This window comes from Rhipicephalus microplus, chromosome 4 (genome assembly GCF_043290135.1).
Source record: "Rhipicephalus microplus isolate Deutch F79 chromosome 4, USDA_Rmic, whole genome shotgun sequence".
Lineage (NCBI taxonomy): Eukaryota > Metazoa > Arthropoda > Arachnida > Ixodida > Ixodidae > Rhipicephalus > Rhipicephalus microplus.
The window spans coordinates 80,429,756-80,451,721 of record NC_134703.1 but is presented as its reverse complement, the minus strand read 5'-3'; the positions used below and the strand labels follow the sequence as shown (position 1 = coordinate 80,451,721).

The window sequence follows — 21,966 nt, the reverse complement described above, 5'->3', positions numbered from 1 at the left end:
AGACAGCCCGCCAAGCCATACCTCAAGCTCACTCAAATATGACTGTAAGATTTGATACAAACTATTGATATCTTGAGATGACGAGAAAAAAGCAATATCATCAGCGTAGACGTAAAGAGGAACATTTTTATGAAACGGGAATGGAAGATAATAATATATTAAATAAAAGAGGTGACAGGACTGATCCTTGCGGAACACCTCTTGTTTGGTTATTTGAGGCAGAAGTAATTCCCTCGAGGCAACAAAGGAATTGTCTCTCAAAGAGAAACTCCTGAACCCAAGATATAATGTACTTGGGCACCTCACAGTCCACTAATCTTGAAATTAATGTACTGTGTTCCACACTATCGTAGGCTTTTGCGATATCTAACGGGACTAATGCAGAAAGCTCACCAGATACTTTTGCAAGGCGAATTCGGCTTTCCAAATTAACATGAGCCGACCATATAGAGCACCCCTGTCTAAATCCTACTTGCCTTGGTGAAAGGATGTCCCGACGAGTAATGAATTCACTGAGCCTTCTATGAAGAATTCTTTCAATTATTTTAACTAGGTTTGAAGCAAGCGAAATTGGCCGAATGTTATCCAGGACATATCCGAGGCTTAAATTTTTTCGCAGCAACACAACTTTAGCAATTTTCCATGCGCTTCGAATCGCTGTTCCGAAGCTCACGCGCTCACGTTTGTCTGACCCCGCACACACCTTCGTTGGTTGTTTTTTCCGCTGTCGGTTTTACTTCCGGTTTCGACTTAGGTTGTGGGAAGCATTCTTACCACACTCCTTCTCAACTTCCAGTACGATGTACACACGTAACACACAGTTCCCGAATATAACAAAGGTTCAACATACTTTAAATGTCTAGAGATGCCATAAAAAAAACAATTGCACTATGGTGACAACACGATAACAAAAATGTGTACAACGGCAATAAGTCACTGCTCGGTAAAAGCCGCATGACTCGTATAGTCGGCACCAACGTTGTCCACACCACCAATGTGTTCTACGTGAAAGTTACCGTATATACTCGTGTAAGGGCCGCACTTTTTTTTCGAAAATTTTGCTAGGTGCGGCCCTTACACGAATCAGGCCGATTTAGTACAGGCAGTACAGGCCAAAGGTCTGTACTGTTTATGCAACAGTAGCAGAGTGCAAGAGTCACAAATGACATGCCAGAAATGTTTTTACTCGGATTCCATTTCGCTGTCCTCGTTCTCGGAGGAGCTCGCCTCGGCGTCCGCGTCTTCCCAGAGACGGTCATCTTCGGTGCCGTTCATGGAGTTCGAAATTCCCGTTACCTTGAAGCTTTTAGCAACTACTTCTACTGACATGGCACGCCACGCATTCAAAATCCATTCACACACCTGTTGGAGCGACGCCCGCTTCAGCCGTCCTGTAGGGGTCTTCTCGTGGACGCCTCCAGCCATCCATTCAGAGTAACATCGGCGAAATTCCACTTTGAATGGTCTGTTGACGCATACGTCGAGCGGCTGCAGCACACTCGTCAGGCCACCGGGAATGACGGCCAAGTCCGTACGAGTTGCGGCAACTCGGTTCTTGACGCGGTCGGTCAAGTGGCCCCTAAAGCTGTCCAAAACAAGGAGGGCTTTCCGTTGTAACAGCCCTCCAGGTCTGTTTGCCCAGACGGTCTTAATCCAGTCAACGACCAGTTCCTCGGACATCCAGCCCTTCTCTTGCGCACGTACGACGATTCCCTGAGGGAACTTCTCTTTTGGGAGAGTCTTCCTTTTAAATACGACGTACGGCGGAAGCCTCCTGCCGTCTGCCGTGATGCACAACATCACAGTGCACCTTTGGCGTTCTGCACCAGTCGTGCGCACAGACACACTTTTCGCACCTTTTAAATCCACTGTGGTGCTTTCCGGTGCATCGAACCACACAGGTGTCTGGTCCGCATTCCCAATTTGGGACAGGTCGTATTCATGCTCCCTCCTGAGAGCATTCACGAAGCGATGAAACTTAATGACGTGGTCTTCGTACTCGCGCGGCAGTTTTTGGCAAATCGTCGTTCGGCGCCGAATAGAAAGCTGGTTACGGTTCATAAACCGCGTAGCCCAGCCCCGACTTGCCTTGAATTGTGCCGGGGGTATTTCCATGTGGCGAGCGATGCTGAGGGCTTTGACGCGTATCATGTCAGTCGATACGGCGTAGCCGTCCCTTCGTGTGTCGACGACGTAGTTGACGAGCTCGCTTTCGAGTTGCGGGTACTTGCACTTTTTCCCGCGAAACGCCTTTCGGCTCCTGTTAGTAGCGGCGAGGGCATCTTTCTGATTCATCCAGTAACGCACGCGCTTCTCATCGACGTCGTACTTTCGTCCAGCTTCCCGCTTCCCGTGCTCCTCGGCATAGTCAATCACTTGCAGCTTAAATGCTGCAGTGAATGATCTCAGATGCCGGCCCATCGTCCGTCACGTGCGCTGGCTTCTGCAGGGTTCACTACAACCAACAAAGTGACACCGACGACACCGATCTGAAGTCGCGCTGCCAACGTATCGACACGATGCTAGGAACGATGCCAACCAGTGGTGGTAACTTTTGGGGGGCCTAAGTCGCCAGAACGCTTCCTAAAAGTCGTCAATTTCAGCCAAAAGTCGCTAAGTGATGATGATGATGACGTTTTTCCTGAGTTTTTAGTTTTCGACTGGATAAAGCACGTTAAGGGATTATTTTTAAACAATGATTTAAATAAATTTCTGCTGTGGTGAATAAAGTGAACAGTCAAAATAAAATAATCATTTCTAGTGTCGGACTGCGCTGTTCAGTTTTGGTCTGGACAAGCAACTCTGGGTCTGCCGGGAGACGTGGATTGCGCGGAATAAACTTCTAGGTCTGAACCACAGATCGGAACATGGAGGAAGGAAAGACAGGAGGGAGCGTTGCGCAACTCGATTGAAGCCCACCAAGTCGGCCCAACAAGTGACCAAAACGTCAGCGCTCGCGGTAGGTTTTAGTTCTCTCGGCGCTGTTCCGTCTTTGAAACACCTCCGTGAGCCGGCCAGTCTGCGCCGAACCAGTTCATTTCGATTAAAAGCTACCGGGCGCCGTATTTCGAGGTATCGGCAAGTCTCGTTTATTGCGTGATCTCACGGCAAAAGGGCCGACTTTGTTGGCTTCAAAACGGGTTGGCTTGCCAAGGCTGGGTGCGTGACGTCATGCTCCCTCCTGTTATTTCCTTCCCCCATGATCTAGCCACCATACCCATGGGTCGGAACCCAGCGCAGCACTCTGCCGGAAATTAAGTTTTCTCTCTCTCTCTCTCCGCGAAGCAGGGGAACGCGTGGTGTGCATAAATTTTGTGCATGCACGCCACGCACGCTTTTTCTGCCTCATGAAGGTACTGCAATTCCACCAAAGAGCCCATACTTCGTCAATTAGCTTTCAACAATAACCTACTGCGTGCACAGCTGCTATCTAACGTTTGATGTAATATGTTACTACAATGCTAGGAACGAGTGAAACCTAAAATTATTTTATTGGACACATTGCACTCAAGAAGATCGTTTGACCAAGTATCGTCTCGTAGGGAAGAAGCATGAAGAACAAGCAAATTGAAACAGTGCCGGCCAAGATGACAAGATTTAAAACATCTGAAATGTTTTAAATATTTTCATTTTGGCCGGCGCTCTTTCATTTCGATCGTTCTTCACATTTCACTCAAGTCACTAAAGTCTATATGTCAAGCAATAGTTCCACCTCACCAGTCCACACCTCCTCGTCTGCAGACTCTCCACTGCTTTGCGCACGTGCACTACTTCTTGGCGCGAACGCTGAGGAGTACGCTTGCATGGTTCCAACTTTTCTTGTCACTGTGTCAGGCAGGTCATAGGTGTGGCAGCACTTTCCAAGACGGCGAAGTCCGCTACGAACACTTAAGACCGCATTTGTGCTGGCAGTGCTGAGAGAATTTCTGAGTTTTGTCTTAACCACGCTTAGTTGGCTAAAAACTCTTTCCACTTCTGCGTTTGAGTGCGGCAAGGAGAGCACATCAACTGCGAGCTGCGCGACCTCGTGAAACGGGTTCGAGCCAGCTGCATCACGGTACGCAGTGGCCTCGGACCAAAATGCAATGGTGTCGGTGGTGTTGGCCCAGCCCACCAGGGTCAGCTTCTTCCACTGCGCGTTCACGAGATCTATCTCGTTTGGTTGAACACCGAAATGTTCCGCCAGCTCCGTGATAGGCTCCTTGAGTACTCGCAAGCATGCTCCCACAGACAGCCGTGCCATGCCCTGCAATATCTTGAAGTTCGATGGCAGACGTTGCCGGAGCTCATTTGACAGCTTTACTGTGAAATTAACGCATCGCTGGCGCACAAAGTCAACTTCAGGACCAGCTGGTAGCGTGCTCGCCAGTTTCTCGAACTCGTATCCCAGGTATGGCTTGGGGTCCAGGTGACCATCGATAGGCTGGCGCAGCGGATCTATCTTCGCCGTTGGAATGAGCACTTTGCTGCAAACCATCTTAATTAGGAGCGTGAGGTCTTCAAGAAGCTTTGCGGGATCCGCGTCGTTCCTCTCGTAGGCCTTGTTTGTACGCTGAACTTCTCGTAGCATTGGTCGAAGGTAGAGTAGATAAAGCTTATTCAGCGGATCAGAGTACATCTGATACAGGAGCTCTGCGGTGTAGCATCCTTCCGTTGATCTGGCTTGTTCGAAATGTTTCAGCAACATGTCCCATTGATCGAGGACTCTGACGACCGCTGGCTCCAACGATATCCATCTGGTATCGCACACCCTTGGAATTGATAGTGGTTCTTCCCCATCGCAGAGGCTACGGTAAAGTTGACTGTACGCGGCTTTACGCTTTGAAGAATGGGAAAACCACATGTGGGTTTCGCGCACCAAGAAGTCCACATTCCTGGGAAGCGTTCCCTGAACAGCGTGGGAAAGTGCGAGTTGCAAAGAATGGCAAATACACCTTACCATTATCAAGTTCGGGAGTTGCCACTCACGCTTAATTGTCTCGAAAATACCGTTGTTGACACCCGTATTCACCGAGGCGTTGTCAACTCCAATGCCGAGGAGACGCTTCTTGTCAAGTCCCATACGCGTGAGGAGGTTTTCCAATGCCCTGACGATTGTCACAGCTGTGCCATCGTCCAATTCGATAAGCGCAAGAAACGTCGTCACAATGCTCTTCCGAGCAGCACTGAAGTATCGCACCACCACACCCAGTAACTTAGTGATCGAAATATCTGTACCCTCGTCGATTATCAGGCTGTATTTTGAGTCACCGATGTCAGCCACCAAGAGATCCACGAAATGCGGAGATAACACATTCACTATGATCTTCGTGCATTTGCGCCGGTGCATGCGCATGCCTGCTGCACTTTTGCTGTCCATGAACTGTTTCTTGCAGAGTTCTGTCAGGTGGTCAGCGGTGAGGAATGCAGTGTGCTCGCATATAAACAGACAAAGAGCTGCTTCACTTCTGCCGCAGGAAGACTCAGTTGCGGCTGAATACTGCAGTTTCTTCTGCCGAGAAGAACTGGAGTATGGTTCAGATGACTTCTTGTGCTTGGTGGTGGCGGCATGCTTCTTGATATCGCACAGCTTCGCGTAGAATTCGCTCATGCAGTAGGCGCATGATGCTTTTGTTCTTTCGCTCTCCACAGGACGTAGCCAGCCTTTAAACTCGGGCAGTGATTCCCAACTTTTTCGATAATGCTGCTCATACTTTGGAGGCATGATTAAGCTAGAGCGAGCGAGTCGGCACGCTACACCTAGTCCTTGAGTGTACTGGAAATAGAGATGTGTCGCTCAGGAGTGAACGAAATCTTTTGAGCGGCTGTTTTTTCTACAGAACGAGTGATCTGCGGCTCAGTGAGCCATGGTGAAGCAACGCTACCACGTGTTGTAGGTTGAACCGGTTGAACCACTTCGTTTGAGTTCGTGTTCTCTGAAGGGGTACGCTGGGTAGACCCCCGCAGAATCGGCCATGAACATGCCCGGATTTCAGAACCCGAGGAGCGAGAGGGATGGTGTGAGAGATAGGCTTGCCGATGCTCGCGGAAGCACGTGGCGCACAAGTGCGCATTCAGAACTTTTAGCATGGGTATGGTGGCTAGCCACCATAGCATGGGTGTGCATTAGCGAGGGGGGGGGGGAGACATCCAGGCTCCAGCAGTGACGAGCGCAGGCATCGTTTCTTTCGAGCTGCCTGCATAGACAAGGTATTCGAAATTCCAGGAGGAAGGGGCAAAGGCCAGCTTTCCTGTAGCTTCCTCTCCATCCTTGTATTTTCAACGAAGCGAAAAAAAGCGCTTGGTCCGTCTCTTTCACTGTCCGGTGTTCCGCGCAGTTTTTTTTTTTCGCTTCGTCGATCATGTACCAACCAGCCCAAAACAGCCAGGTGGCCACATTGCACGCACGCTAAAGATCGCAGCGGCTCAAGAAGCTCGATCCTGTGTGCCCTGGCCTCATTTTTGAAGCTCGTTCCGAGCATTCCCCAGTTCTCATTAGTTTCCTAATATTCTATGTCTGTTTTAAAGGACCCCTGACACAAAATTTGGAAGCTTGGTGTGCTTGCGACGTTTGAGACTCTTGCATGCACTTCTTAACGATTATTAGGGGTGAGTGCTGCCTGTAAAATATTTCAACTTGGTTTTAAAGCGAAGGTGTGTGCTCATCCGAGTATTCCGGTAAAATCGACATTTTTTGTGGTTTTACGTAGACAAAGGCTCCCCTTGCGTGGTTGCAGAGGTCAAGCAAGTATTGTGGGCATCGGAGATTCCGAGAACGTTTTCGGGGTGAGTACAATTCGCCGACTGGCTCCCGGCGAGGACTATTGTTCGTCACCCCTCTCGCTCTGTTGTCGGGCTGCTCTAAGGTGGTTTTCGCTGCTTACGCCAGGAATGCTCTTCTTTTTCCTGAGGGGAACACGCTCAACGCACCCACATCGTTCTATTCTTCCCCACTCTCGGGTCACCCTATTTGGAAACCGCACGTTCAGCGTCACCGAAGCTTGAGCGCATGTAGTCTCAGGCACTGCCCCGCTGTGCGGCGCTAGTTTCTTATGGTATCTAGGCGGGCGTTTTGAACTGAAACAAAATCGTCCTCAATTAACGATGCTAGCATCAATTATACGATGCGTTAGAACATTTACGATTGAATTTTGGCATTACTAGACGCAAAGCTACGGATTACTGTAAAAAAATGTCGAAAACAAAACTTTTCCTGTCAGTAGTCCTTTAAACATTCAATTTCAACTTTTCAAAGTCTCCAAAAAAGTCGCTAAGACTCCAAAGTGATAAAATTGTCGCTAGCACGACTGAAAAGGCGCTAAATTTAGCGACTTTCTCGCTAAGTTACCACCACTGATGCCAACAAAGAGGCCGCACAAGGCAAATATGGCGGCGCGCTGTCAACAGCGTGGTCGGCGCGTCGGCGAAAGTAGAATAAAAGCGGAAAAGCGTGCAGCGCCATCTGGCTGTAAATGAACTAACTACACTTTTCTGGCGGGACATTTTGAACTTTTGTTTTTTTTTTTTTTCGAAATATCCGCTTTCAAAGTTGGGGTGCGGCCCTTACACGAGGGCGGCCCTTACACGAGTATATACGGTTATATTCCATAAGAAGGAGATTCCACCGCAGGACTTGATTATTTAGGTGCCTAGCTGACTGAATATAAGCCAATGGCTGGTGGTAACATTACAACGTGAATGGCTTGCCATAGAGAAAAATGTGGTATTTGTGAACAGCCCAGACTACGGCAAGGCCTTCTCTTTGAATTGTGGAGTAGGCTGCTTTGCGGGGTAGTAATTTATGGCTCGCGTAGGAAACTGGGTGCAGACGGCCTTGATGTTCCTGGAGCAATACTGCTCCTAAGCTCCATGAAGACGAATCCGTGCGCAGAACAAATGGCTAATGTAAGCTGGGTTATTTCAGCACAGGCTACGCGGACAATAGATTCTGCACTTGTCAAAACACTCTCTCATGTTCTTCACCCCATAATAACTTATCGAGGTGGCCTTTCTTTGTAAGTTCTGTCACTGGTAGGTGTTCTGTGGTTCCGTGAGCGGTGTGGTGTTGTGGCGCCATCCTTGAAAAATATGTGCACTGTTTGTTGTGTTGTTGTGTGCTTTACATATAGATGTCACTGCAGGCCGGCACACAACTAAGCAGCGGGGTGAACCGACAGATGATGATGAAAGAAAATGGGGCATCTTTCTAAGCTCTAGAGGGGAAGCATCCCTCCTGATCAATGAAAAGATTAGAAGAAAGGGTGCTTAGTGGCTGGCAGAAGTACATAAAAAGGACATAAAGGCAGCTGCGAAATTTTGGAACCATCTAAACTCCCGAAGAAAGGAAACAAGCCTACAGCAGAGTTTTATAAATGCAGCTCAAGGTGCTAGGCTAGAAGGAGACGAAGCTATTGAATATATAAGAACAAGGGTTACAGAAAAATTTCAACAAAGAAGTGCCTTATGCACCACAATAGACAAGGATGAATCAAGTGTAGCAATGGCTCCATTTTCACAACGACAGTGGGAAAAGGCTGAGAAGAGGGTTCCAAGTAGTACATCAACAGGCCCAGATGGCATTCCAAGTATGCTGATAAAGACATTGAGTCTGAAGTCTAAACAGACTTTGAGAGAGGCAGTGAGCAGAACTGTAATCGATGGTGAAGTCCCTGATGGATGGAAACTTAGCAGGATGAGCATGATTTGTAAAGGAAAGGGGGACAAAGATGACATAAACAACTACCGTCCCATAACAGTGACATCAGTGGTCTACAGGCTGGCGATGCAGATTATAAAGGAAAGACTGCAGGCATGGATAGAGGATGAGGGGGTGCTGGGGAAACTGCAGAATGGGTTTTGGAAACACAGGAGGTTGGAAGACAATCTGTTCTCACTGATGCAGTGCATCGAAATAGCAGCAAAAGAACTTAAGCCCCTGTGGTTAGCATTTTTGGATATCAAGAGAGCGTACGATAGCGTGGTTGAAGAGGACTTGTGGGGAATACTGGACACACTGTGTGGAAGATGGAGTTACTAATCTTTTAAAGGAAGTCCGTAAAAGTAACAAGGTAGTTATAAAGTGGGAAAAACAGGTATTCAGCCCATAGAGGTGAAATGGGGGCTTAGGCAGGGGTGTCCTCTATCACCCTTGTTATTCATTTATGTACCTACAAGAATTAGAGGCCAAATTAGAGGGAAGTGGACTTGGCTTTAACCTCTCTTTCGTCAAACAAGGAAAACTCATTGATCAGGCACCACGAGCATTAATGTACGCAGATGATATAGTGCTAATGACCGACAACAAGGAAGATTTGCAGAGATTGATGGACATCTGCGATAATGAGGAAGATAGTTTAGATTTTAGATTCAGTAAGGAAAAATCAGCAGTCATGATTTTTAATGATAATGAAGGTAGTGAGCTTAGAATACAGGAAGTCACGCTAGAGATAACAGATAAATACTAATATCTGGGCGTATAGATAAGCAATGGGACCGAGTACCTAAGGGAACACGAAATATACGTGATGACTAAAGGTAACAGGAATGCAGCAGTGATGAAAAATAGGGCACTGTGGAATTACAATAGGTATGGTGTTGTGAGAGGAATATGGAAAGGGGTCATAGTTCCTGGGCTGACGTTCAGCAATGCGGTCTTGTGCATGAGGTCAGAAGTTCAAGCAAGATTAGAGATTAGAAATTAAGCAACGTGGAATAGGTAGGCTTGCCTTAGGAGCTCACGGGAATACACCAAATCGGGGAGTACAAGGTGATATGGGATGGACATCATTTGACTGCAGGGAAGCTAGCAGCAAGATAAAATTTGAGAAGCAATTGAGAGAAATGGGGGAGGAGCGTTGGGCTAGGAAGGTTTTCAGCTACTTGTACATGAAGAATGCTGATACTAAATGGAGCAAGCGAACCAAAAAATACTGGTAAATATTTAGAAAACAGCAGGTGGCCAAACCAAAAAGAACTATCGGTTAAGAAGAAAGTGAAGGAAACGGAGACTGACATGTGGAGAATTTGCATGATTAAGAAGTCTGCACCAAAGATCTATCAAACTTTTAAGCAGGAAATTGCCAAGGAAAGGATCTATGACAATACCCAGGGTAGTTCTCTACTGTTTGAGGCCAGGATGGGAGTATTGCGGACCAAGACATATCGGACCAAATACGAAGGGGTAGACACGGTATGCAGTGCATGTGGATAGGAGGAGGAAACTGCCGAACACTTGATAATGTTCTGTGAAGGGCTTCACCCTATAGTTCAGGATAATGGCACAGAGTTTTTCAAAGCACTGGGGTTTAGGGACAGGGAGGGCAAAATAGACTTTAAGCGGGTAGAATCAACTAGAAGAAGGTTGTCTGATTGGTGGCTAAAGTCAAGCCACGAGTGAAAAATTAAACCCTTCACCGTAAAGTACCAGTCCTCAACTTTACTATTTAAAGGGAAAAAAAAGATAAATCTAGTGGTTAGTTCACTAAATATTACGGCTGGGTGGCATTGGCCGCCGCCCGATTTAAAGGGTACAGCCACATCCATCCATCCATCCATCCGTGGTTGTCAGCAACCAATTACGTGTGTGCGCGTCGCTTCATGGTGTGGTCACAGAACACAAAGTGGTTCTAAAAGAGAAAGGAAGAGAAAAGTGAGCCCCGTAACTGTCTGCTTCAGTGAGCGACACCTCAACAGCAGCTCACAAGGGGTGGGGGTGAGGAGGGATGAAAAGAATAGGAATTAAAAGAGTAGGTAGAGAGAGAGAAAGAGGCATGAGGTAAGCCAGAGAGCGACGACATGTCGAGGAGAAGGGAAAGATGGAAACACGGTCACAGGAGTCCGAGGACGGGGCACCACTTGCGAGAGCTCTTTTCGGCGTCAGAAGATGGCGTAGAGCAAGTCCAGTCGATCAGAGCTACACTGTCGTCGGAAGTCGGCATCAGGAGAGGACGTAGGGCGAGCCCAGTCGGCCAGAGCTACGCTGATGTCGGAGATCGCGAGGGCACAACCGGTCGGCATGGAATCTAGCGAGCGAGTCCGGTCGCAGAACACCTATACACTACCATGTGGTCGGGTAGGTGTTCTGTGGTGTGGTTTTAATAAACGGCTGCTGGTCAGCCGAGTCGTTGTTGGGCTTCTGTTGAATTTGACTCTTGTTGGTGGGCCGATCGCCGGCGCACGCCGAGTTCCGCGTCCAGTCGTCGAGCCCCTTGCCGTCGTTCGGATGCCACTCGCCTACACTACAAGTGGAAATGTCAACTCAGCGTAATTGGGCAAAAAGTCATGGTAATAACCTGAAAGATCGAGAAAGGCTTTCAATTTTTTCTTGGTGCTTGGCGGCACAGTTGCTTGGATCTTATCAGTAATGCTCTAACTCGTCTGCAGCATACCTTGCTCAATAATGTGGCCCAAAAAAGTAGTAGTCGGACAGCCGACCTCATATTTCGCCGGTTTGATAGTTAGACGAGCCACTCTGACGTGCTCAAACAATCTCTTTAGGGTTACCAAGTGTTCTTACCAAGTTTCAGTAGAGACGAGCACATCGTCAAAGATATATAGCACATTGGGAGTCCCCTCGATGACGACTCGCATTAACCGATTAAATACTGCCGGCGTAGTCTTGATGCCGAAAGGCATAAAGTTGAAGTGGTACAACTCAGATCCACATGAGAAGGCCGTGAGCTCTTTCGACTGACTGGTCATAAATACCTGCCAGTATCTTTTAGTAAAATCAAAGTTTGAGAAGTAGTTGCACCCCGTGAGCTTGGTGAACATCGTATGTGTGCGAAGGATCAGCTCACAATCCGGAAGTATGACCTTGTTCAGTTGTCAGAAGTCAATACACAAATGCATGGTGCCATCTTTCTTCTTGACGACCACTATGGGCGAGTGGTAGGCTGACGTTGACCTTTCAATGACACCGAACTGTAGCATATCCTTCACTTCGTCCACGACGACACCTTTGACAGCAAAAGGTAGTGGGTACTGTCGCACCTGTATGGGAGCCTCTGATGTACGCTTCAACTCGCATTGAACAATGTCAGTATTCCCAGGTACATCTGAGAAAACGTAAGAACCGCTGTGGCTTGCTGTCGTGCATCAGCGTTGAACTCCGATGCTATGGTAACATTTGTCCAGTCCTGTGTCTGTTCTAGTGTGATATGGGGCACTTCGTCGGACTGAATCTCGTCTATGTCACTTGGCAGCGTCATCGTAACGCCTGCAATCGTTCATCGGCTTAGTGGCTTGCGCTCCTCATACTTCTTTAACATGTTGATATGAAAGAGCGTAACCTTGTGGCCCAGGTTCACGAGGTAACCCAGTTCGCTGCGTTTCTCAATAACCAGGAAGGGGCCCTTCCAGGAAAGCGCCAGCTTGTTAGCATCGGCTGGTAACAACACCAGCACCTTGTCACCAGGGACAAGTTTGCGCTGTCTTGCTTTCTTACCATAGTACCCTTTCTGCAGCCTTTTTACCTTCATCAATTTTTCGTGTGCGAGCGCACAGGTGCGTTGTAAGCATTGCCGAAGCTCCATCATATGCGTGTATTGGTCTCATCATTGAGGCGAGCGTTTGTCCAGAGCTCCTTGAGAACAGCCATTGGCCCTCACACATATCTTCCATATAATAATTCAAATGGAGAGAATCCAATGCTGCGTTGCGGAAGCTCTCGGTAGGCGAACAGTAATGGACCAATGTAACGGTCCCAGGTTTTCGGACGCTCTTGACACATGCACCCTATCATGCGTTTTAATGTCCCATTAAAACGTTCTATCAAAGCATTGGCCATCGGATGGTATGGTGTAGTAAGCAGTTGTTTGAGTAAAAGCAGTCGGCTGAATTCGTTCATAACTGCCTACTTGCTCTGTGTGGTAAGGGTGCTTCCCACACAGGGCGACATGCAGCCTAACTGAACAGTTGATCCTGCGAGTTCAACAGTGAAGCTGCGTATGGCTATATGAGGCACGAAAATGTGGCGGTCCGTCAGTGTGCAGATACCATAATGAAGAATGGCTGCCAGCACATGTTACCTCGAAGGTGGTTAACCATTCGTATGGGGTGCTTGGGCAGTGATTTTTAAGGCGAGTGACTTAGGCGCCTCATCAAACGCGGAAGGTGATCATCGGTGGTGCCAATAGGCACTTTTAGCTGACCAATTTTGTGCTCTGTTCCCGGTTCCGCTCAAACGCTCAAGTTACCGGTGTACAACGCGCATTTTCGGTTTTAGCCAAGCGTCGTTCGGTCAATGCAATCGTGACACCACTGGTGGATGAAAGTTGTTGTAACGGAAAACAAAATTTTTCTTGTATTGCAGCAAAATAGAAAATTATGTTTTAAAAGTGTGTTAATTTATTTATTGTTTGACGCGTGAGCACTATTTTTTTTTTTTTACCTTCGAAGCTCAACTATATTCAAAGCCATCAAGCAGCCCAAACGCATTTCAAACGCCCTGCCCAGACGCAGCGCGTTCACTGCATTGCCTTGTGGCACATCAAACTAAAAAGCTTATCTGAATAGGTGGAAGAGTGGCTGCTGTTAAATATTAGATTGTTACTATTTTTACATAAAACCGCTTACCACCGGAGATTCGCGAAGTCCCTTTGACGGAAGTACCAAAGAAGCATCTCGAGACGCTCCTTTATGGTCCGAAGTGTCAGCTCTAGATCGTTTCGTGGAACTTCACCCTACATGCGCGGATTCTCGAAGGAATTGGCTGCGACAATTTCTCGAAGGAGGCACAGATCCTTGTGTGTCCTCTAGTGCCGTCAGTGCTTGCGTGTTTGCCGAACTATCACTGCGTTTCTCGAGGAATGCGGACTCACGGCACAAGCGGCTGCCATTTTGGTCATTACTCCTTGAGTCACGTGATCCTTCGCTCGCTACGATGATCCGCTCACAAGCTCAGTGCCTGACTGTATAGCGCATGCGCAGTGGTGCAACAAGCGACTGGCTGAGCGGAACGGGAAGCAAAATATGGTTAGCTAAAAATGCCTATAATATAATGTCAACAAAAGGAGACGTCGTTGCGTGATGACGTCGCAGGTCGGCAAAAGTTGGGACTTCGTCATGTCACATAATGGCGTAATGAGATGTCAGCGGCGCCTGGTCAAAAGTGGGCCGATCCCTGAGGTAAAATAAGGTGCAGAAATCTCTCAATGCTTCCGAACCCAAATGCAGTACAACTACATTGGGTACTGAACGACATTGGGATGGGGCGGGTATTAGTTCAATTGGCTGAGAAAAAGATGGCTGTGGTATTCGATTCGTCTCATGTAAATGCTTAACGTTTTCTTACACTTGCAAGATTTGTAGCTGCATTACAGAAAGCACCACCGCTGCACCCGCTGTCCTTGGATGCACCCGCTGCACCCGCTGTCCTTGGATGCAAGGACGTTAGCGCGGCATTCGTGCTTAAACTATATCCCGATAGTTTTATTATCAAGATGACTCTCCATTATTTCTCACTGCACACAATTCATGTCACACTCAGGATTTTAGTACTTGTAAACATACCCATTTTAGTGCATAGAATTTTAAGGCCCTTATACAACCACTTATCATGATCACTGTTCACGCATCTTGTCTGGTAAATTGGCACTCTTTGGTCGTGAAACGGCCCTTGGGGCCATACAAAACTCGTATATATCATCATTATATCCGGCAGATAAATTTCAGTCGCTGGCTGCCTGCAGTTTTTTACCACAAAATCACGTTCTAATTTCGAGGGTTTGTCTGTCTCGCACATGCAGGCGCTGAAATTTTATGAGGGCGAGGACAGGGCTCGCGAGGAATTTGAGAGCCTGCAAGCGGCGAGCACGGCAGACGAGAAGTTTTCCCTGGCTGAATTCAAGCTTCCGTACGTGTACAAGCCATTCCTGTGCGTCTTGCTGGGCATGTTCCTCCAGCAGTTCTCGGGCATCAGCATCATGCTACTGTACACGCAAGACATCTTCGAGTCTGCCGGCTCGACCATAGAGTCCACCGACTGCACCATCATTGTCGGTGTTGTCCAAGTGGCCAGCGGCTTCATGGCCACGCTGGCCATTGACCGTTTGGGTCGCAAAATACTGCTGCTCATGTCTTGCTTCGTGTCCTCGATCAGCCTCATCCTTCTTGGGATTTCATATCATTTCAAGGACACTCAGGTACGTATTGCCTGTTCTAAAATAAGTATTGTGTTCTGAGAGAATACAGCATGATTATTTATTTATTTATTTATTTATTTAAATACCTTAAGAGCCCGGAGGGCATTACATAAGGGGGGATACATACAAGAGGTTACTATAGCATCAGTAAAACAACATGTCAGGGAGTAATACTAGTAATCAAACAGACCGATAGCCCAAGCAACATTACTAATAACACAATAAGCAAAAAACACAGTAAGCAGCCCACCATAACAGGAAACATATTTCAAGAAATAGCAATTAACATTCTCTAAGCATGCGTTACACATTAAATGTCAATGGTGGTTACAAATTATTGTCAACTTCTAAGTAAGTTTGTACTGCAGACTGGAAAAGGGAGGGTTCTGTAATAGCGACGATGTTTGAGGGCAGCGCGTTCCACTCGTTAATGGATAACAGCAGAGGTGAAAATTGGTATTTCTTAGTGCGTGAATATATTGTATTGACCTTATGTGCATGACCAACGCGATCAGAAACGTAGGGAGCTGGGTGAATGAATGATCGGGAAAATGACGAGTCACTATGATATAAACTATGGAAAAAACATAGGCGGAACAACTTTCTGCGCGTGGCAAGCAATGGAAGGTTCAGAGAACGCTTAAGACATGTTACGCTTTGGTGGCGAGAATGACAGGAGGTGATAAACCGAGCTGCTTTATTTTGTACCGATTCTAGCATATCAGATAACATTGCCGTATGTGGATGCCAGATGGTTGACGCATACTCTAGTGAAGGCCTGATCAGAGCTTGATATGCGTGAAGTTTAGTTTTCAAGTTTGCGCATCTGAGGCGGCGTTTCAAAAGACCGAGTTTTTTTGATGATTTGCTGGTGATGTATTCAATGTGACTGTTCCAGGTTAGGTCGGAACTAAAGAAAATGCCGAGGTATTTTGTGGATGAAACGGTCTCAATTATGGTGCTATTGACTATGTATCTGACGAATGATGAGGGTTTGGCTACGGAAGTAAATCTAATATGTTTGGTTTTTTCAGCGTTGATGTGCATCTGCCACAAATTGCACCACTCTGCGAGTTTTAACAAATCTGACTGTAGAATGCTACTGTCATTCGGTTCGGTAATCTCCTTATATATAACGCAATCATCTGCGAATAGGCGTAGAGAAGAAACAATATTAGATCCAATGTCATTGATGTAGACCAAAAATAATAATGGTCCGAGCACGGAGCCCTGGGGGACACCGGATTTTACCATGCACTTTCTGGAAATTATGTGGTTAAGTTTGACCGATTGCGACCGGTTACAGAGGAACTCTTGAATCCATTGGATTGTTTTCTGATCAAGCTGGAGGATTATAGCTGCTTTATTAGATGCTTTCTTGCTCATGCCTCATAAACACACCTTCCATGCCCATTGCGTTAACGTAAACGCGTTACTCGCAAACTATCCCCGCAAAAATGTGAAGTTAGGATATTTATATTCGTTTTCCTTCTCATAATCAGGATATTAGTGAATTTTATGTGGTAGAGTAGCACTTCTGGTAATTTTAAAGAAGTAAATGTTTTTCGTTTAGTATCCATATAAGCAAAAATAACCTTCATGAAAGCCTTCCATATTGATTTACTCATATTTCATACGTTGCTTTAAAGTAACAATAGACGATAGACCTCACCAGATAGGTATTATTCTCTTCATCGTGATGTGGGCTGTGCCATTAAAGCATTAATAGCTTGTGCATAATCCTTATTGGCGCTTTGTTCGACTGCCATGTTTTAAAGTGTTTGCTTTTGTCGTTCTTGTTGGGTCGTCACGTGTCTAAGGAAAATTAGAACTCAAGACGTGTGAACTTTTATTCAAGCACCAACTGTTATATGCGTATCTGTAATAACAGCTTATATTGTAGTGGTGAAAAAGCAAGGCAATCACTAGTCGGGCCGTCTTTGGGGGCGAGGCGCGAACGCTACATATGTATATCTGTGCACGTGCCGTTGACGCCGGGCCTGTTCGACTGTTTCTGTCTGTACCGGCTGTCAGCCTGCTACCTGGCGTCATTAATAAACCCTCTTTAAATATTATTTCCTTACACTATTTACATAATCATTTCCTACTATTGCACTGAGGAATATTCTACTGCAAGCGCTTACACTGAGCGAACAGTTTGACCATGGCAGATCACTATAGTATTGGCCATCTCTTTTTTTATTTACCGGCTGTGTATTGGCTTTGTGTGCGTTCTGCCTAATCTGGTGCGTCTCAGGATGTTGGCACTAATATTGCTGTGTTTCTACAAATGAGGACAGTAAATTTGGAGGGACCACTGCGTAAAGATGAAGCCATCTGAATAGCCATTACCCTTGCAGCGTATAGTCCAACATGTGACCCCGCGGACAGGCGTGCTGCCCGAAGACATTTCATGCTGTATAGTTCGTGATGAGTGGCGAGCCAGAAATTATGCACCCTTTAGGAATATTTAATTACGCTTCATGTGTCTCTGTGCATGCGTTTGTATTTGTGCGTTTGATACACACACGCAAAATTGAAAATTTTTGGGGGTATCGCCTCCCCCTCCTCCCACCTCCATCTTGTTTCAGGCAGTTGTTCGGCCTATCTCGCTGCAGCCGTATACATTAGCGTATAAGACCATGCAGCTTCAAAGCGCCAGGGTTAAGACCTATCACGCGCTCAGACACATGATCGTGTTAAGCTTAATCATTTGGCTCAATGCAAAGTTGGTGCAGTGGCGCTTTTTTTTCTCTATGCAGATTTCACCTCTCAAGTAGCCCAGCATTGCTAAATGTGTGTGTTTCGAAACAAGCTGAAACCAATATCTCGCCATGTAGCCTTTTGCTGCATATTCCTTCGTTTTACTTTTAAATCAAAATTGTATTGTGATTTTTGGGCGCGAAACACCAACAGTTGTCAACATGATCTAGAAGTTGATTGATTGATTGATTGATTGATTGATTGATTGATTGATTGATTGATTTGCTTACAAATAGGGTCAGGTGTTCCTGGCTTCATACGGCTGGCTTCCACTGCTTGCTCTCTGCGGCTTCATGGTCGGCTACTCAGTGGGCCTCGGACCGCTGCCGTGGATGCTGATGGGCGAGATGCTGCCACTGCGCGTCAAGGGCTTCGCGACGGGCGTGTCGACTGCCTTCAACTTCGGCTGCGGTGCCCTGATCGCTAGGGAATATCACAGCACGATGCGGCTGCTCGGCAACGACGGCATCTACTGGTTCTACGGCACTGTCATGGCCCTGGGCTTTGTTCTGGTGCTAATATTTATTCCTGAGACCCGCGGCAAGACTCTGGAGGAGATTGAAGTGCAGTTCGGCAAAAACTCTGACAACTCCGCGGATTCTAGAGAACAGCCAGGCCTCGTGAACGCATAGCATTTTGCATCGTGCTTGGGGAACTGGGAATACCTTTTCTGGACAGTGTCTAAGGTACTTCATTGCGTATTTGTTGTGGACAACTAAGCGCAATGAATGCTTTTTGTATAGTGTCCTGTACTGTTTACTTACTTTTGCTGGGGCGGTTGCTCCCAGCTGAAGCCTTTAGGCCATATCCTTGTGTCTAAAGTGCGAGCCGTTTACCTACAGTGTGCAATGACATTAATCAAGGCATCTGTACATCTTTTTAATGGGTGCAGTTCTTTCTGAAAGATGTATGATTTCTAAACGCCTGTATCTCTTTTTTTTTTTCGACGGTAGAGTTGTTCATCCCCGTACGGCTAGTAGCAGTATTTCATTCAACAATATGCTGTCGGCTTGTTTTGATTGACTGTATTGTAAAAGACTGAGGTCGTACGTTCAATGAACTCCTGCATGAACATTATAGGCTGTAAAGAAACGTAAGTGCTTCCATACGAAAATGAGGAACAGTTGAGCCTGCAGATATCAGCGAGGAATTCTTTTATGCAACACTCGAGAACTCTTCTACACATGGGTCCACCGACTGTCTGTTCTTCAAATGCCAGCATGAGCAGTAGCAAGAGGAAGCAACTACTTTTGACTGGTGACCAGATGGTGGCTGGGGGATTCAACTTCTTTTTCCCCTTGAAGTTTTTACTTGCATGTGTGTGTATACATGCACACACACAAACGCACGCTTTTTGGAGGATTCTTACCCCTCCCCCATTCGGAAAATACACCTTGCTATGCCACTGCACCATTTCGTGTCATGTCCCATTCTTTCAGTGCGAGACAGCTAACAGTGTGCACCTCGTTAACCTAATCTTTTCTATCATAACATCTCTTCCATCATAACATCGGGTCAAACTGCTTCTGGCTACCACTTACACTTATGAAGCCTGCTCACAAGCATGTACTGGCGTGCACCCCACCTAATAGGACCATAAGGTATACCGGGCAAAGATTGGCGCAACTTGCGTTTTTCTTTGAATGCAACGGCGTTTGTGACGTGTGCTACCAATTGCAGTGCCAAGGTATTCAGTGCCATCGACAAGGCTTTCTTGTCATCGCCTACATCACTTCAAGGAAGGCTCATTCACATGACATTAATCTGTCGCAGACATCACTGTTATTCTCTTCTTTCTTTTTACATCTTTTACGTCATTCTTGCCAGTGCACGCCATTCTTGTCGCATTGAAAGATCTTCTAAGTTAGTGATTTCTGGTGTAAGACTGAGTGCAAGTGTTGTCATATGTGGCGGATCTCTCAAAATTTTAAGCTGGGCATCCGCCTCCTTGCTCACATTTTTTTTTATTTCTGGTGTAGAAGTGCTGCGCCAATCTGACCTGCTTCGCCAAGCTGTTCCTGCCCGGCAATTTGTGTGTGGAATGCCAAATTTAGCCGAGTTTTATCATCATCTGAGCAACACGGGTGAGCTACACAAAAGGCGCAACCGCGTCCATATCAAGTTAGTTCAGTGACATCGTATTTCGGTTCATGCATGGATCCTGTTAAGGTGGTGTTTGTGTGTATACCTCATTATGCGACTCTATATATCTTTTAACAGCAACAAACCATGTAAACTGAAAAAATAAAATAAAGTTAGTTTCACCGGTGAAGCGATGGCTGCAATAGCAAATACTTGTAATTGTAATGCCGCACGCAATTTCTATTTTGGCAACCGCACCATTACGCATGTAACGCTGCCTTGCCCGATCTGCACCCGATTGAATGGGAACAATCTAGATAATCTTAGAACCTTTCTATAAGATTACGCGCACAAGGCGTACATTAGAGTTTGTTCTGGAACTTGCGCAGCCTTTAAAGATAACGCGGGAATCTTCGATGGCACATGTATAAATGCTGACGCACTTTGCTGCTTAGCAAATTATCGATGTCAGACGCTCTGGTTTACAGCTATCAGTCAACAGCTTGTATTGCTTGTAGAGTGAAGTTTTGTTTTCCGGGCACAGGTTCATTCAAATAAGGTTCACTCATGAAAACAGCGGCTGCTGCCTTTGTCAAACTCACGACCGCGTGACAATACGAAGGTTGAAAACTAACGCTTTTGAACTTGACATCACGACACTGCAAAACCCTGGTGGGAGAAAGGATGTACGGCTTCTCCAGGGAAAAATGCTCTTACCGCACAACCTCTTTCCCGTTGATAGCGCTGATGCTTGCCGATAGCCAGCTTATCAAAACCACGCTCTTAGAATCAAAGTTCTAGGGGCGAAGCTCCTTGAGGAGCTTCGCCCCCAAACTATGTCGCGGTGTTTCTCAAGCCTTATCATTTTGTGAGATTTTGGGCAGGAATCTCGGCCGCAAGTGTTTCAAGTTGGCTCGGAGACGAGATTATTGCTCAAGCGGTGGTCATACTTGTACCCGCCGGAACAGATCTTGCCAGAGTCGATCACTACAATAATTTTCAATGGGGAGAGGTTAGTTTTAATGGAAATAGCCAGACACAGTTCTAAAGTCTGATAGGCCACGTTCAAGCATGTTACAGTGTGACTCTTCGAAGTGTGCCAAGATATAATAAGCCAAAGAATAATATTTCTCTTTAACCTTCGCACGTTCTGCTAATATCTAAACATGCACACTCCCATGCATGCACACACACACCCACGTGCGCGACAGAATATTCGATTTATGCACCTAACTCAGCTTGTATGTGAGTGTGCAATATATTTACACGTATATTTATTACGCCCTAACGTCTAAGGCACTTGGAAGTGTTGCCTAGTGACAAAGGTGCAACACAGGCAAATGTGCAGGCTAATTGATATGTGGGGTTTAACGTCCCAAAACCACCATATGATTATGAGAGACGCCGTAGTGGAGGGCCCCGGAAATTTTGACCACCTGGGGTTCTTTAACGTGCACTCAAATCTGAGCACACGGGCCTACAACAATTCCGCCTCCATCGGAAATGCAGTCGCCGCAGCCGGGATTCAAACCCGCGCCCTGCGGGTCAGCAGCCGAGTACCTTAGCCACTAGACCACCGCGGCGGGGCAAATGTGCAGGCTAATCACAGCCTTAGAAAGGCCTACTAAAATACTCATCTTAAGCTTAATACTCATCTTAAGCTTAAAAACTTAAGCTAATGAATAAAAAGATGGTGGTCATAAATCTAAAGCAGCATAATGAAAAATGCAGTGTGGGCAGCTGTAGTGAGCACAAGCTTTATTCTTCAGCACTGTGGCAAACAGCACAAAAATAAGGAACATAAAGCTGAAAAAAATATACGACAAATTATATATATTGATTCGCTTCATCTGTTCGTCCCTTTACATTGACATGGCTAGAAGTGCACACGAAGAAATTTATGCAGCTAGCGACATGACTCGCGACAAGAAATGCACAGAATAGAGAAACATGGGTGGGCGTGGTATCACATAAAATTACGAGCAATATACATAGTAAT

General features: G+C 46.5%; 2 protein-coding genes across 8 annotated transcripts in view; both read left to right on the top strand.

Annotated features, from left to right (window-relative positions):
* LOC119172134 (facilitated trehalose transporter Tret1) overlaps positions 1-20,157 on the top strand; it is a 65,595-nt gene extending 45,438 nt beyond the window's left edge. For all 5 annotated transcript variants that reach the window (XM_037423144.2, XM_037423148.2, XM_037423145.2 and 2 more), the window contains exons 4-5: positions 14,727-15,122; positions 18,122-20,157. In XM_037423144.2, the coding sequence (XP_037279041.1) occupies positions 14,727-15,122; positions 18,122-18,517 (792 nt within the window). In that variant the 3' untranslated portion in view covers positions 18,518-20,157. The remainder of the gene's footprint in view (positions 1-14,726; positions 15,123-18,121) is intronic.
* The window catches only part of LOC119172137 (uncharacterized), a 102,603-nt gene continuing 100,275 nt past the window's right edge, over positions 19,639-21,966 (top strand). For all 3 annotated transcript variants that reach the window (XM_075893057.1, XM_075893056.1, XM_075893058.1), the window contains exon 1: positions 19,639-19,969. In XM_075893057.1, the coding sequence (XP_075749172.1) occupies positions 19,639-19,969 (331 nt within the window). The remainder of the gene's footprint in view (positions 19,970-21,966) is intronic.